The 14,686-nt window shown below is 37.6% G+C and overlaps 1 protein-coding gene across 1 annotated transcript; it reads left to right on the top strand.

The window, feature by feature from the left end:
- Nucleotides 1-5,568: 5,568 nt before the first annotated feature.
- fezf1 (FEZ family zinc finger 1) lies at nucleotides 5,569-13,757 on the top strand. The gene is made up of 4 exons (XM_086302438.1): nucleotides 5,569-6,489; nucleotides 7,413-7,547; nucleotides 8,239-8,371; nucleotides 10,728-13,757. The coding sequence occupies exons 1-4, from the start codon at nucleotides 5,680-5,682 to the stop codon at nucleotides 10,961-10,963; spliced, it is 1,314 nt and encodes a 437-aa protein (XP_086158564.1). The 5' UTR covers nucleotides 5,569-5,679; the 3' UTR covers nucleotides 10,964-13,757.
- Nucleotides 13,758-14,686: the final 929 nt, after the last annotated feature.

Raw genomic sequence — 14,686 nt, 5'->3', positions numbered from 1 at the left:
CAATGATTTTGTTCACTTTGTGCTTATTGGGTATAGTGACCAAAATGACCAGAACTAAGAAAAGTGAAATCAATGTTTTTGAGAAACTAAACTACTGCCATAAAATATACTACAATGTAAAATGGATGACTTGGAGAACTGGAGTTGCTGTTCAAATATTTGGTTGGGCTCTCTCTCTGGGAGGAAGGGCAAGGTGCTGATTGGTGTACTTTCTTCAAAAAGTGGCTCCATGAGGACTTGGTGATTATATCAGCATGCAGAATTGGTAGTGGAGCTAAAGTTGAGATATGGTCTCCTGCCACCTGGGGTTGTGATAGTGAAATTTCTGGACTATGCAGACAAACTACGAGTCATGAAAGCCACAAGTGAAAGGGAACAAATACTCCATGACAGCCAGAGAGCCCCAGCCTCCCCTGATGCATCTGTTGACTTCCAAATGTGGAGTGTGGAATATGGAATAGCTCATCTTGTGAAATTTTTGGAGACGTTCAAGAGGAACCAGACACATCTTCACACAGCACTGAATGCAGAGCTTGTACACAAACTGAAAACCTTTGGTTCTTGGTAAAGGTGAAGTCTGACAAAACATTCTGACAGTATATATCTGGCAAATGTTACCTTCTGTTTTGAAAAGGCATCTTATTACTCGCTTGATGGTAGCCTTAACGACTGATAAACTGAGTATAAATCAATTAATAGCTTGGAGTGTTTGGCTGCAACAGCTAAAATCCATGTGGAATTCTGGTTTGTTTAGCATCACTTACTGTGATGATGACAGGGGAACACCAGTTAGGCTGTTGTTTAAAGCCTTTTGGATACATTTGTTATAGGAGGGAAGGGTGTATTTCACTTGGGGAAATAAATTGAGTTATATTTTCATTCTTCAAAGGCAAATCATTTTTGTTACCAGCCTTTTCAAATCAGCTCATCTTTATTTTTAATGTTTTTAAATTTAACCCAACATCACAGCAAAGCATGTAAAAGACAAGCTGTGGATGTCATGCTTTGTCTCACGTGAGTGTGAAATGGACGTGCATGCAGAAGTTAGAGTAAGCTGAGTTCCATCAGTGGGCAATGTTTTATTTCAAGCCAAAATGAAAACAAGCATTTAGAGAGACATTACTAATACATTTACATGTAAATTCATTTGCCATCTAGCTTAATCTTACCTAAGAAGGAGCCTGGAATGTACTTCATACCTTTCCTGGTCAGCAACATTTTTGCTCAAATATATTATCTCCCCCTCCTGGTGTGCAACTTCTGCATGTGTGCATTTCGCACATAAAAGAGGCAAAGTGTAACATCCACACAATGAACCAGTGTGTCTATTACAAGCTTTGCCCTGTTGATTAATTACAAGGTCATATGTCCTCTGAACTTTAGTTTACCTCTTGGAATGTAAATGACTAAAGTAAGTCATGAGTAGAATAAGACGATGGAAAGCTAAAATAATCCATCTACAGAAACCCATGGATAACTGTGGACACACACACACACACACACACTGGGAGTGGAAACGCCTCAGAAACATGAACAGCTAAAACTAATCACAGATGATGAAACAAAGAAAGTAAAACTACAAGACGCAAAAAGAAAACAACTAGCAAAATAACACAGAAACTAATGTGATTCAACAAGATACAAGGGAAGAAAAGGGTAGCACGAAACTGAAAATCTCTAACCACATGAGTCTACTTCTAAATGTACCAAAACTAACAAAGACAGTTAAATATAATACTGAGAAAACTAATAATTTTTTTAATATTTTCTGCTTGACTATCTCCAATTTGCATAAAAATTTTATGGTACCAACTTTGAACACAGGAAAGGAGCCTGACAGCTGAAGGCTCTTCCTCCCATGGTACTTTTAGAAAGTCCACGCTTCACTGTGGGACCATGCATATAAAGACCATCCGTGCACCCTTTCTTGCAAAGACACGGCGGGGAACCAAAGATCTCAAATTTGGACTCATCAGACCAAAGCACAGATTTCCACTGGTCTAATGGCCCAAACAAATCTCTTCTGCTTGTTGCTTTTCCTTAGTAGTGGTTTCTTAGCAGCTATTTGACCATAAAGGCCTGATTCGTGCAGTCTCCTCTGAACAGTTGATGTAGAGATGAGTCTGCTCCTGGAACTCTGTGTGGCATTTATCCGGGCTCTAATCTGAGGTGCTGTTGACTTGCGATTTCTGAGTCTGGTGAATTTATCCTCAGCAGCAGAGGTGACTCTTGGCCTTCCTTTCCTGGGGCGGTCCTCATATGAGCCAGTTTCGTTGTAGCGCTTGATGGTTTTTGCAACTGCACTTGGGGACACATTCAAAGTTGCAGCAATTTTGACTGATCTTCAGTTCTTAAAGTAATGTTGGATTTTCATTTCTCTTTACTTATATTATGGGAAGAACCATTCAGCTAAATTCTAACAGTTGTTAAATGGGGCTGTCAGCTGTGGACCATCCTGACTTTTACACAACACAACTGAGAAGCCAAGAAATTCCACAAATAAACGCTGACAAGTCACACCTGTGAAATGAAACCATTTTAGCTGACTACATCATGAAGCTTGCTGAGCGAAGGCCAAGGGTTTTTAGCGCTGTCAACAAAGCAGGGGGAGGCTACTTGGTATTTACTATACTTGTGGGGACAAACAGCCCTCGTGGGGACCAAAATCCCGGTCCCCACAAGTTTGAAGGCGTTTTTGAGACTCAAAATGTGGTTTTAGTGTCAGGGCTGCAATTAGGTTATGGTTAGGTATGTGTGTGTTTGTGTAATTTAATGTTTGTTTTCAGTTTCAGGGAAAATCATCTAAAATCTGAGAAACAGTGTTGGATATGTAGCATCTTTATTCAATAGGTAACTAACGCAACAAGCATGGTGGAGATCTGAGTCATTTCCAGACAGACCAGAAAGGGTTTTTTTAAAAATCTAAGGATTAATTTCTTTTTTGTAATAAAATCCTCAGTAATGCCTAACAACTAAAAACTCACAAAACATTTATCGCTCACATAAAAATCAATAAGACAAGCAGACGATAGGACACACATTCTCCAGGTCACTAATATCCTGATAATTCTTAGCAAAATTCATGGTCTTGTTTATATTATGTTCTCATTTGAACTGTATTAAATTAAAAAAAAATCGTAAAATATTTTCAAAATAAATCTGTCACCGATTAATCAAAAGAAGTACCATTAAATCAGCAAGACTTTGACTTTCATTTTATTGGCATTCTGTTCAGAGATTGGTAAAGACAAATACTTTCTCCTGTAACTGTTTGAGGAGAATAAAATAAAACAAGTAGAACAGGTTTGGAGTTCTACTTCTAAAGTTCTAAAGTTATTATTTTAAAAAATACATTTATTTGCGCAGTATGAAATAAAGTTAAGAGAAATTAATATTTCATGAACAAAATGTAAGAACTGAATTAACAGGGGAAAAAAATAACACCGCGAAAATCCAGGGTAGGTTGGCAGAATAACCTACTCCTTATGATGACACTCATAATTATTTATAAAAGTATTGTTTATTAGTTCAGTTCAAAATATGAAGTGGTGAAAAGTCAGTTTACACAGAAGCAGCGTCTATGCGGCGCTAACACGACAGTGGTTTATTAGAGGCTCTGGCATAAGAAGCCTTTATGGGCAAAAAAAATCAATGAAACAACAACAATTTATAATAATTGTTATTAATATTGCTATTAATAGTATGGCTAATTATTTAGACGTAAATGTAATTAGCTGACAGACATCACAATATTTTGAAGTGATTTAACGTGTTGCTTAATGAAAACGATAATAAAAATAGGAATAAAAATGATAATAACTCTCAGAACGTGACTTATAATATAATTAATAAGTCTTGCGGTGTTTCTAGCAAAAAGAAGCAAAAAGGAAAACTTGGCTAAATAGAGTAAAACTGCCGCTGTGATCTTTCAGTATATAACAAGAGACGTGGCCTGACGCTCAGATATGAAGATCTTAGTAATTAATGTAAGTATAACTGTGTGTGTGTGTGTGTGTGTGTGTGTGTGTGTGTGTGTGTGTGTGTGTGTGTGTGTGTGTGTGTGTGTGTAAATATTTTTAGAATATTTAGTGTGTGTGTGTGTGTGGGGGGGGGGGGTGACGCACACCCAACATTATACGCTTATAGTACTACTACTACTATTATTATTATAACTTCAATTAAAAATGATAAGTTGTCTAATACTTCTATGGCATAAAAGCAACGAAACTCGGCTGGACAGATTAAAACTGGTGCTGTAAGGCTTTAGTAGATAAGTGAGGAGAGACGTGGCCTCACGTTAACACTGCAATGTCTCTTGCTTTAATAATGGGCGCATAATTTATTTTATCACACTTTTATTACGTGTAAACGAATACTTGATTTGTTGAGCCTCTGTGACCCCTGACTCATTAAAAACCATCGTCCAAGAACACACAAACATTCAACTTCCATCTAATTCCCTCATTATTTAAAACAGTTTGACTTCAAAACAAAACATTATTACATTAAGCCAACTGAGAGACACTGAAGAAGAAAAAGAAATGCGTGTACTATACTAATAGTCAACTAACACAAATACCTTGTTAACCTTTTCTTTTCTGATGTGACTGTGTTCACTCTAATTTCTGCTGTCGCTCCCTGGGCCCTCGACGGTCACTTTTATTTCTCTTCATCTTTTGTTCAAACCCTTGAAGGACAAATTCAGCTCAGTCCACTCCGAACCTGCCCATTCACTCTCTGCCTCCATCACTGACAGGATGGAGCTATTGTTGTGGGTTCGTGCGCCATTGGTTTCATTCATTCATCTTGTGGAATTTGCGCTTCAGCCCACCGGCTCTGTGCTTTGTGGATAAAAGAGTTGCTTGTATTCGTGTGACTGGAAAAAAGGATAAGACTCGATAGGGGAGAGTGAGCATTTTCACTGCAGATTTCTGTCCATCTCTTTGTCTCGAGTAGTCGCTTTTTTCCAAACCGCTTTTTAAGATTTAAAAATCTGGTGCGTAAAAGAAAAAAAAGGGCGCTTTGAGTTAAAGTTGTTGATTTCTAAACCCATCCAGACTGACATCAATGACATCAAATCCATTTTCTGCTCAATATCTCGATCTGTTTTCTGTTTTGAATTCAACTACATGACATGTCCCTGTCTTCTTTGAACCGTGCGTAAAAGGGCTGGGTTTTGAGAGCCAAAGACGTGTCCAAATCTGATCTAAAACACTGACAGTTCCTGACCCTGCAGCCGCTGCGCGTCTGGCTCATCACGATTAAAAAAAAAAAGATGTCACGTAAAACCACAAGGGGACCTAGGATTCACCAAGTACCTTTCAGTTGAGCAGGAGTCCTGCCAAGTAAAGAACACTTTCCTCCTCCTCTTCCAGCGGCGACAAACGCAGAGAATCGACAGAGGAGAATTGAGCAAATTATCTACTTTTCCACTCTCCTTCTTGGACGGTAACGATCGGCAAGGTCTCGGCTCTTGCCCCATCGATATCGAACGAGCCTCGGGCGCCCTGATTGTTGTCAACAACCAGGAAAGCAGGGTCTGTGTTTTGGTGGGGGTGGGGTTGGGGGATCCCTGGCGGATGATGTCCTTTTCTGCGTGCCGGTGAGGAGCAGCGCCGATCTCATCTTCTTTCCAGCAGCTTTAGTTGTTGTTGTCGCAACCCGGTTGATGCGGAGGTGATGGACGGTCCTCTCCGCCGCCCAGCAGGGATCCTTGGCTCCCCCACGGCTTCAGGGAGCCAACCTGCGGGCTCAGAAATGCTCACCTCCGGCGGCAGCAGCAAGCCTCTCGCTTTCTCCATCGACCGGATTATGGCCAGGACACCCGAGCCCAAGTCAATACCGCTCCCCAACTGGTTTCAGTCCGCTCCAGTGGGGAAACCCGAAGCATATCCGTCCTCGCTGCATTGCATGATCCCGCTGGTACCGCTCGGCTATGAGCCGGGACACCGGCTCAGTATCACAGGGCTGGATCCGGGCCACTTAGACGCGTCTTCTCTCCCGGCTCCCGCAGAATTTTTGGGGTTTGGGCTAAACTATAAAAATCAACAAGAAGACACTGCTGTCAGCCAAACCACCGGGCAATACAAACTCTTCAGACCCAGGGTGGTAAACCAGTCCTCTTTTCCCACGATGGGCACTGTTTGCTACCTGAATTGCAGCGGGGATTCCGGAGCGTGTCCACCGCCGGCTGGCCTGGTGAACCTGCACCCTATGGCCTCGTACCTGTTCACTGCCCGACATAAAGCCTTCATGGCAGAAAAGAGCAAGACCGGCATGCAACAGGCCGCGGAGCGGTACGCGGGTTCCGGCGTGCAGGCCTTCAAGGATCTATCTCCGAACCAGATTCACTACATAAAGCAGAGGGACCAGATCCTGAGTGACAAGATTTTCAAGGGCTCCGCGACAGCTGCAGCGGCAAGCGCCAGGCTCAGCGGCTCCTGTCCCGGTAGCAAGCCCAAAGTTTTTACCTGTGAGGTCTGCGGTAAGGTGAGCATCAGCGCGGATTATTGAATTTATTTACTCTTTATCCACAGAAGGAAACTGAAAATGGATTTATTTTCAGAATTGATGTTAGTTATCTCTCACCCTCTTTTTTTTTTTTTATGAAAAAATTCGGAGGTTTTGAAGATATTTTAAACAAGTAATCTAGTGTAAGTTAAATGTTGGATTTGATTAGTTATTAGTGTTTAACTTACAAATACTCGATCCTTTTACATAAGGTTAAGTTTTGTTTAATGGATGTGTTTAGGGTTAGATAAATAATATAGTGTCCGATACACTCGGTCACTCTATACGATCTAAACAACCTTAAAAAAAATAACTCTGACTAAAAAAGTATTCGACATATGTATGCATTAAAATAAAAATGCATACATGTGTCGAATAGAATTTTTAGAGTGTGCAGACCCGGCATTTAGTTCGCAAAATTAATAAACGGAGTCCCGGAATGGAAGGAAAAAACGGAGGTTTGCTGTGGTTATTTGAAATAACAGATGGAATTTATCGAATTTAACATTTATAATTTCTCTAAAACTCATTTTAAAAGGACCAAATTACCGTAATGCCTACTTGGTGGGTTGTTTAGGAATTTAAATTTTGGCTCATGCTGCGCATCTTTAGAGATTTGTTATTGTGTTACAATGAACCCATTCCGTGTATTCCAAGTCCAATAAATTACCCCCCAACAGATTACACATAATTAGACTTAATCTAATAATTACAGGCACCCATTCTTCTTCTTTTTTTCCACATAATTAACCTTTAACTGAGCAATGTAGTCGGCTGACATTTTATTATTTTATTATTATTATTAAAATAATAATGATTATATTTTTCTTGTTGACAAGGTGTTGCTTTTTGTTTATTTATTTGTTTTGTCTCGGGTTTCCCCCCCCCCCCCTCCTGTTCAGGTCTTTAACGCGCACTACAACCTGACCCGCCACATGCCCGTACACACAGGCGCTCGACCATTCGTGTGCAAAGTTTGCGGGAAGGGATTCCGACAGGCCAGCACGCTGTGCCGGCACAAAATCATCCACACTCAGGTAGGATGAGTTCAGTCATTCATCTCGGGGTTTTTTTTTTTTTTAACGTTTTTTGTTTTGTTTTTTAATGATGGTTTTAAATGTTATGTTTGATTATCATTTCGCTGATCTCTGTAAGTTTTAAAATGTTATATTCTCTGTTTTATTTACCGTTTAAATGTCAACCAAAGGTCGCGATAAAGTCGGTCACTCTTTATTATTCTGTTTATTGATTTATTTTTCTTTAATATGTTTCACCTCTGAATCGTACGCAGAGATTTAATCACACTGAAGTACGATCATTAATTTATTTAAGTAACTACCAGTTCGATTGTTTTCAGTCATGATGATTGATATGATTTAATATGCGTTTGGTGGGCGTGGCTTCAGCGTGGCGTTCGGATTGCAGGTTTAGACTCAAAAATCGATTTCTGTTTTATTTACCCCTGTGAGGTGTCACTTTCACAGAGGAAATTAATTACGCGCTAATTATGTTTGTTTCGCTTAAAATATAAATTAAGCATAAAAAGTATTCATCTTTATGCGCTGTTATATTAATGAATTTGATTCTACACATTATATACATTATCTGTGAAAGTATAAGGTCCTTGTGCATCTCTGCAAGATTATTTTGTATTTTTTGGTGCTATTTTTTATTTATGGCACATTTTCCACCGAGTTACTTATTTCCCCCCTGTAATTTTTTTTACAGGAAAAGCCTCACAAGTGTAACCAGTGCGGAAAAGCCTTTAACAGGAGTTCAACCCTCAACACGCACACACGCATCCATGCAGGATACAAACCATTCGTGTGCGAGTTCTGTGGGAAGGGATTTCACCAAAAAGGTGAGACGGTAAAAAAAAAAAAGAAAATGGATCAGTATTTTCTTATTTGTTTTTTCTCCTTTTTCAAGGATTAGATTTAATATATCAACCAAAACATCTTGATTAGAAATTTTATTCCAAGAATCCGTTACATTTTAGAGCGGTGTTAAATCCTAAAAAGCAAAAGATCCCGAGAGAAGAGCCACATCCTCACTATACAGCTGGACTGAACTTACAGGTCAAACAACACAGAGCGAAAACACGATAAATTCATTGGCATAAAGAGGGAAAAAACAACAAAAACAAAAGGTGATGATATGTAACAGAAGTGGGTGCGATGGACAAATACAGCCGGTCTGAGGCTAAATCCGTTTAAAGTTCCCGTGAAGACAGTTCGCTACAGACTCCACACTGTTTATTATATATAATTATTATATATTAATGTAAATCGAACATAATTCAGCATATTCAAGACATGCGAGTTTAACAGACACAAAAATAATACAGATGCTTGTCCAGCAGCACTATTTTGTTTTCTTCTTTTTTGTTTGTTTGTTTTGTTAAAATATGTTATGGAAACATAAATGTTTCATTGTAACTGCCTGTAGCAGAGCTGTTACATGTTGTAAGGCCAAATATTTGGTGCTATTTCAAACCTTCAAACCATGTGGGGCATCTCTGCCAGACACATAGCAGTCGCCCAAAGCCCATTAGAGTGGTAGTTGATGATTGTGTTGTATTTATGTATTCATAACAATTACCAAAGTTTACTTTCTTGAAATTAGCCGGACTTGTAATTTTAGAAAAGGTTAGTCTGCTATGACGGCTAAAACAAACAGTTAAATCTGAAGAGGAATCGCTCCCTGGATTCATCCTGAGCTGTTATGAAGTGGTGAAAAATCTTCTATAGAAACGCACATTCTTAGTTGTGACATTATATTTGTCTACATGCTTACAGTTTTACTGTGCTGTACTGATGTATTCCCTTCAAACTGTTGTATTGCTACTGCTTTACATCTACTAATACATCAGCTCTAATACATCCAATACATCGCCTCATGAAACACACAGAAAACTTTTACGACTAAATGCTTTAAGTAATTTGAGTACATGTAAATTAGATTTTCATTTAAATAAAATGTTGTTACATAGGTACTGTGTAAAATGTTAAATGGAATATGGTCAAATAAAATTTACTTAATTTGTATACATTTAGTTTATACCAGCCAGTGATTAATTCTTTAAATAAAGAAACCTTTGATTTTTTTTTACAGTTCAGTATTTTATTATTTTCAGTGTTGCTTTGTGTTCACTGAGAGCAAAAAGTCATTTTTTAAGTGTACATTTTCCTTTTTTTATGTTGTTAGAAATGCGGTAATACTTGTATTTTATTTCAGGTTTTATTTAATATTAAGGTAATGCCGGTGATTGTGGTGATGAATTGCTCTGAAAACACTCCTCTGGTTCATATTAACAGGAGGAAAACATATGTTTCTTTTTTGGTTATTTTAAATATCACAGAATTCAGTAGGGTTTCAGCAATAATGCCAAATACTGGATGGATTTTGCTTCTCAAATGTGAACATGTGATCCTTATTTTAGTTGTTAATGTGAGTAAAACTGTATTTTTCACAAACGAAAAACACATATATGTGGCATGATTTCTAATTCTCAGAACAACAAAACAAAACAAAATAAGCAACATAAATAAATAAATTAAAAATAAATATTATAAGGAAAAATATTTGCTGGGCTTTTTTCCCACATGCTATGGACTCATACAGTAATGTATTCATCACTGATAAAAGGTATCCTGATAATTGATAAAATGTTAGTAGTTATTCCCTTCTGCCGGTGATAAAAATTGAAATACTAATAATAACATCAATAATAATATTTACTAATAATTGAACAAAGTGCACAAATTCTTAAAATATGTGTACGAGTGACTGATTTACATCAGTATGTTATAATTTATTTTTACTTATGCAATTAGTTTATGTAATAAGTTGCAATTTTTACCATAACCATCGATCCAATTTCTGTAGAGGATCATTAAAAACAAATTATGAATCAATATATGAACATTATTAATTATTATTTCATTTTAACCTAAATGTAATGTTAATTAGTTTAAAAAGTAAAACCATTTTAACCATCAATTACCAATTTAATAACTTTTGTACTGTAAAGTATAATTGCTTGTTTTTTGTGTTTTTTTTTTTTGTTGTTGTTTTGGTCCCATTTCACTTCCTCACAGTCAGATTATGTGATGCTGATACCACTGAGCAAATATACTCTTGGAAATTCTTTGGAATTGTAAGGAGATTCCATGTCTTGATGTCTTGTTAAGTTTCACCCTTTTGCCTCAACACAGGAAACTACAAAAACCACAAGCTGACACACAGTGGCGAGAAGCAGTTCAAGTGCTCCATCTGCAGCAAGGCATTTCATCAGGTGTACAACCTCACCTTCCACATGCACACCCACAACGATAAGAAACCCTTCACCTGCCCAACCTGTGGCAAGGGCTTCTGCAGGAACTTTGACCTGAAGAAACACGTCAGAAAGCTACATGACCCAGCCGGCGCACAGTCTCCCCCACAGATGTAAAAACCTGAACACTGACTCTGAAGCCCCAGCACACCAAAATGCATAGTCAACAATTACATTTCAGCCAAGCCACATGTAAAATAAGCTACACTTTGGTCCTTAGACTTAAGAAGCCCTGTAGGTGGTAAGGGGAAGGTTTTTCATAAATCAGCCATATGCATGTGTTTAGAATTTGTGCACTTTTTTCATCCAAATTAATGCACCAGTTTATCAGTAAGTGAGACTGGAAAGTAACTAAAATACATTTTTATCATGGTTTTTGCTCCTTCTGTTCTCAAATTACAGATGCTTAAGAGTAAATGTCTTTAAATAATTTCCTTACCAATATTAACTAATTGGCTCATTTACTGAAGAAGTTAAATAATTTGAGGGTTCTTTTGTAACCTTAAATTATTATTTAAAAAAATATATAACTCAATCATATGATTTCTCTCACAAGCAGCAATGAAGCTCCCTGAATCCTTAAAACTGTGACTATGACTATGTTCTTTATGTGTTTCTGACTATGATCAAAGTTTTTAACTGACATCATGTCCTGTGTGTTGTTTCTTGTAATTCTACATGATTTAATGATGTGATATGGGGAGGAATTACTTATGATTTGTAGAAATCATCATAGATGTCTTCCAAAATCCCCCTCCCCCACCCCCACCAGAGAAATCATAACAACAGATGATAAAGTTGTAAAACTAAAGCCAGGCATTTCAGACATGATTTTATTCAAAGTTACAGGTGTTCTAACAAATTTAACAAGAAGACTTTGCCATCTTTAACTGAAGGCTAAAAACAACAACAACTGGATCACATTCAAATTTAATTTATGTAGTATTTTTCTATTACAATCATATCCTGGCATATAATGGCTACAGATTCCCCTGTAACAGTTGGCCTAGTGTCATGTGATTAAGAGCAGTTTCATTTTGCGTAAAATTGCTAAATAGCACAACTTTTTCACAAAACCCAGTGACTTAAAAGATCAATGCGTCTGCATACCTCCACCCACAACATGCCTAAACTGAGTTATGTTATCCAGAGGATTTCCTGGATCTGCATAAGTTTCTAATCATTTTTAGATTACATCAAGATGATTTCTCTCAGTTTTTCTTATTTCAATTTGATGTGTATTTGTGAAGATATGTTGCAACGCACAATGCTGTCCATCCAAAAATCATTCCAACTATTCCTGAATCTGGACTCACTTCTGCTCGCAAATTCTTCGTTAAATATCCCAACAAAGAGGCAAAATAAATCAATGACTAAATAAATAAATAATAAGGCAAAAGTCTAAAATGAGATTATCCCTCCTTCTGATGGCATCACTGTGACATATTCACAAAATAATCAATATTATCTATAATTGTTTTTGCAGTCTGAGGAGGGATAGCCATGGAAAAAACCCAACAACTTTTAATTATAACATTTGTTAGTGTCCCATTAAATCTTTAACAACAGAATTCTTTTGATTGGCACACATGATAGCCAATCATGTTGTTTACTTATGTACTGGGTTGAACTTTGGTTAACTGAAGAGAAGTAGGCAGTAATGCCAGGTGAAACAACACACTGATGCATGTTGTTAGTACGTGTAAAATGTAAAAGAGCTGAATTTGTGTATGCAGATCTATTTAAATTGTCTTTAACCTGACAGCTTCCTGGTACAAAATCTGTGCCCGTGTGATGGAAGAGCGGAAAATGTTTATTCTGTCTTGCTCACTTAACTCAAGGAAATAGCGCATTACCAGTAGTGAGAGTGCGCCTGAGCTGGTTGAGCACTCAAAATGCTTTCTGCTACAAGTCTCATTCACCAAATTACACACACATTCATGCAGCACTTTGTTTAACATTTACACACAGTCACACTCCAATGGATGCATCAGGAGTAACATGAGGAGTTCAGTTTCTTGGTCAAGGATACTTTGATTAAATTACTGGAGGAGCCAAGGATTGAGCCACTTACCTACTGATCAGTAAACAATCCCTTCTATGACCTGTTGTTGTGTCTACGACCACAACAACAGACAGGAAGTACATTTTTGCACAAAATCTTTGAATTTAAATAGGATTTTGTCACACATGATTAAATTTCCCTAAATACCCCTTTTACACTTAGCATACCTGACAGAGTCATTTTTTAAACATCCAGTCACAAAAATGTTATTTGCGTTTTCATTTGTGATCCAGGAAAAACAAAAAAGGAAAACTCTCTCCTTGAACACTCCAACACAAACCATGACTATGAACTTGAACGTCAAGGAAGAAAGAAAGAAAGAAAGTGTGTGTGGGGGACTCCTAACCCCTTTAAAGCCCCATAGTGGCCCCTTGATACCTGGTCCTGACATGCTCCATGTCTCTCTTAGCTTGCTGGTCTGAGGTTACTCTGAGGGGAAACTTAACTTTCATATCCTCGAATTACTAGTCACTTGTTTTGTTATAATGATGGATAATTATTCCATCATTAGTCATCAGTATTATTTTTCAGCCAGAACTCAGGATGTGAGATTACTAGACTAGACAAGTGACAGCAGTGAAACAGTGCAGACTCATGTTCAATAAGATTTAATAGTAAAAAGTAAATCTAGTTACATCTATATTTTTCTTAATATCAGCTAATTCCCTCAAAGTATAAATACCAAGGAACCAAGTATGTGTTTGGTGTATTTCCACCACAGGAAATAGTCTCAAACAGGTGCACTTTTTACTCCTGCATTGCCTAAAAAAATTGCGTTGCCTAATTGTTTCAGGCACCGCTTTTGATGAAACCAGTAGCTTTTGTTTTTGTTTTTGTTGGTTTTTGTTGGGGTTATTTTTTTTTTGGGGGGGGGGGGGGGGGGGGCAGACCAATTGCAAACAAAATAATACAGTAAGGCATCGTATTTAAACATGTTTCTTCCATAAATTCACATTGTTCGTCCAAACACATTTGACTAGTGTTTCATTAAAAACACATCCACCAAAAAATAAAACCTAACAATCAAAATTCATAGTTTAAGAAAGAAAGAATTTAGAGACTATTTCAGTGTCCAAATCTGTAAAGGTTAACTTATTAGCTTATTTTTCACTCCCTTTATTCATAGCATATCAGACATTTGTCACCATGAATGCTGTTTTCTCGCTCATAATCATGTGATCCAAATGTGACACTGATTTCATGACAAAAGGCGATTGTCCAAAACTGTTCTTCTCTGTACTCCAGCAGGTTTCAGAGTTTGTAGTTGCTTAAATTTGTGACTTTAATTACATTTTTATAGATTTGGTGGGTGTTTATATCAGTAATAACATCGTTTTGCTCACCGCCTTAGTACCTGAACTCTGGGAATGTTCCAAGGAACAAAATCTTCCTTAAGATTTTCTGCATATTTAATATTGGCTGAAGCCGTGTTTGATTTTGCAAGATAGTTAGCCCTCCCAAAAAGCTGCTGTTTCAAATTCACGCTGGATATTCATGCTTCAACCAGCCTGTTTCCAGGAACGTACTTCTAGGATCGACTTGCAGGTTCTTTTCATTGTGAGATGAGGTGCACCAAAACAATATAAATTATTAAGAACACTCTTTGTGAAAGGCTCTAGGAGGCCAAAACAGCAAGAACAATAGAGGGACATAGTTTGTAATTATTTCCAGAGTTTAGTTTACCCACCCACAGCAACTTATAAGGGTCACTCATAAATACCTATCCTAGAGGTATTTTTTCCTCAATTGAACATGCCTTAAAAACAGAGGGTCTA

This window comes from Aulonocara sp. 'chitande type north' Nkhata Bay, linkage group LG7 (genome assembly GCF_057382095.1).
Source record: "Aulonocara sp. 'chitande type north' Nkhata Bay isolate Kocher_YH1m ecotype deep benthic linkage group LG7, A_spYH_male_GT1.1, whole genome shotgun sequence".
Lineage (NCBI taxonomy): Eukaryota > Metazoa > Chordata > Actinopteri > Cichliformes > Cichlidae > Aulonocara > Aulonocara sp. 'chitande type north' Nkhata Bay.
Note: the sequence above shows the minus strand (reverse complement) of the source record. Positions and strands in the feature narration are given on the sequence as shown.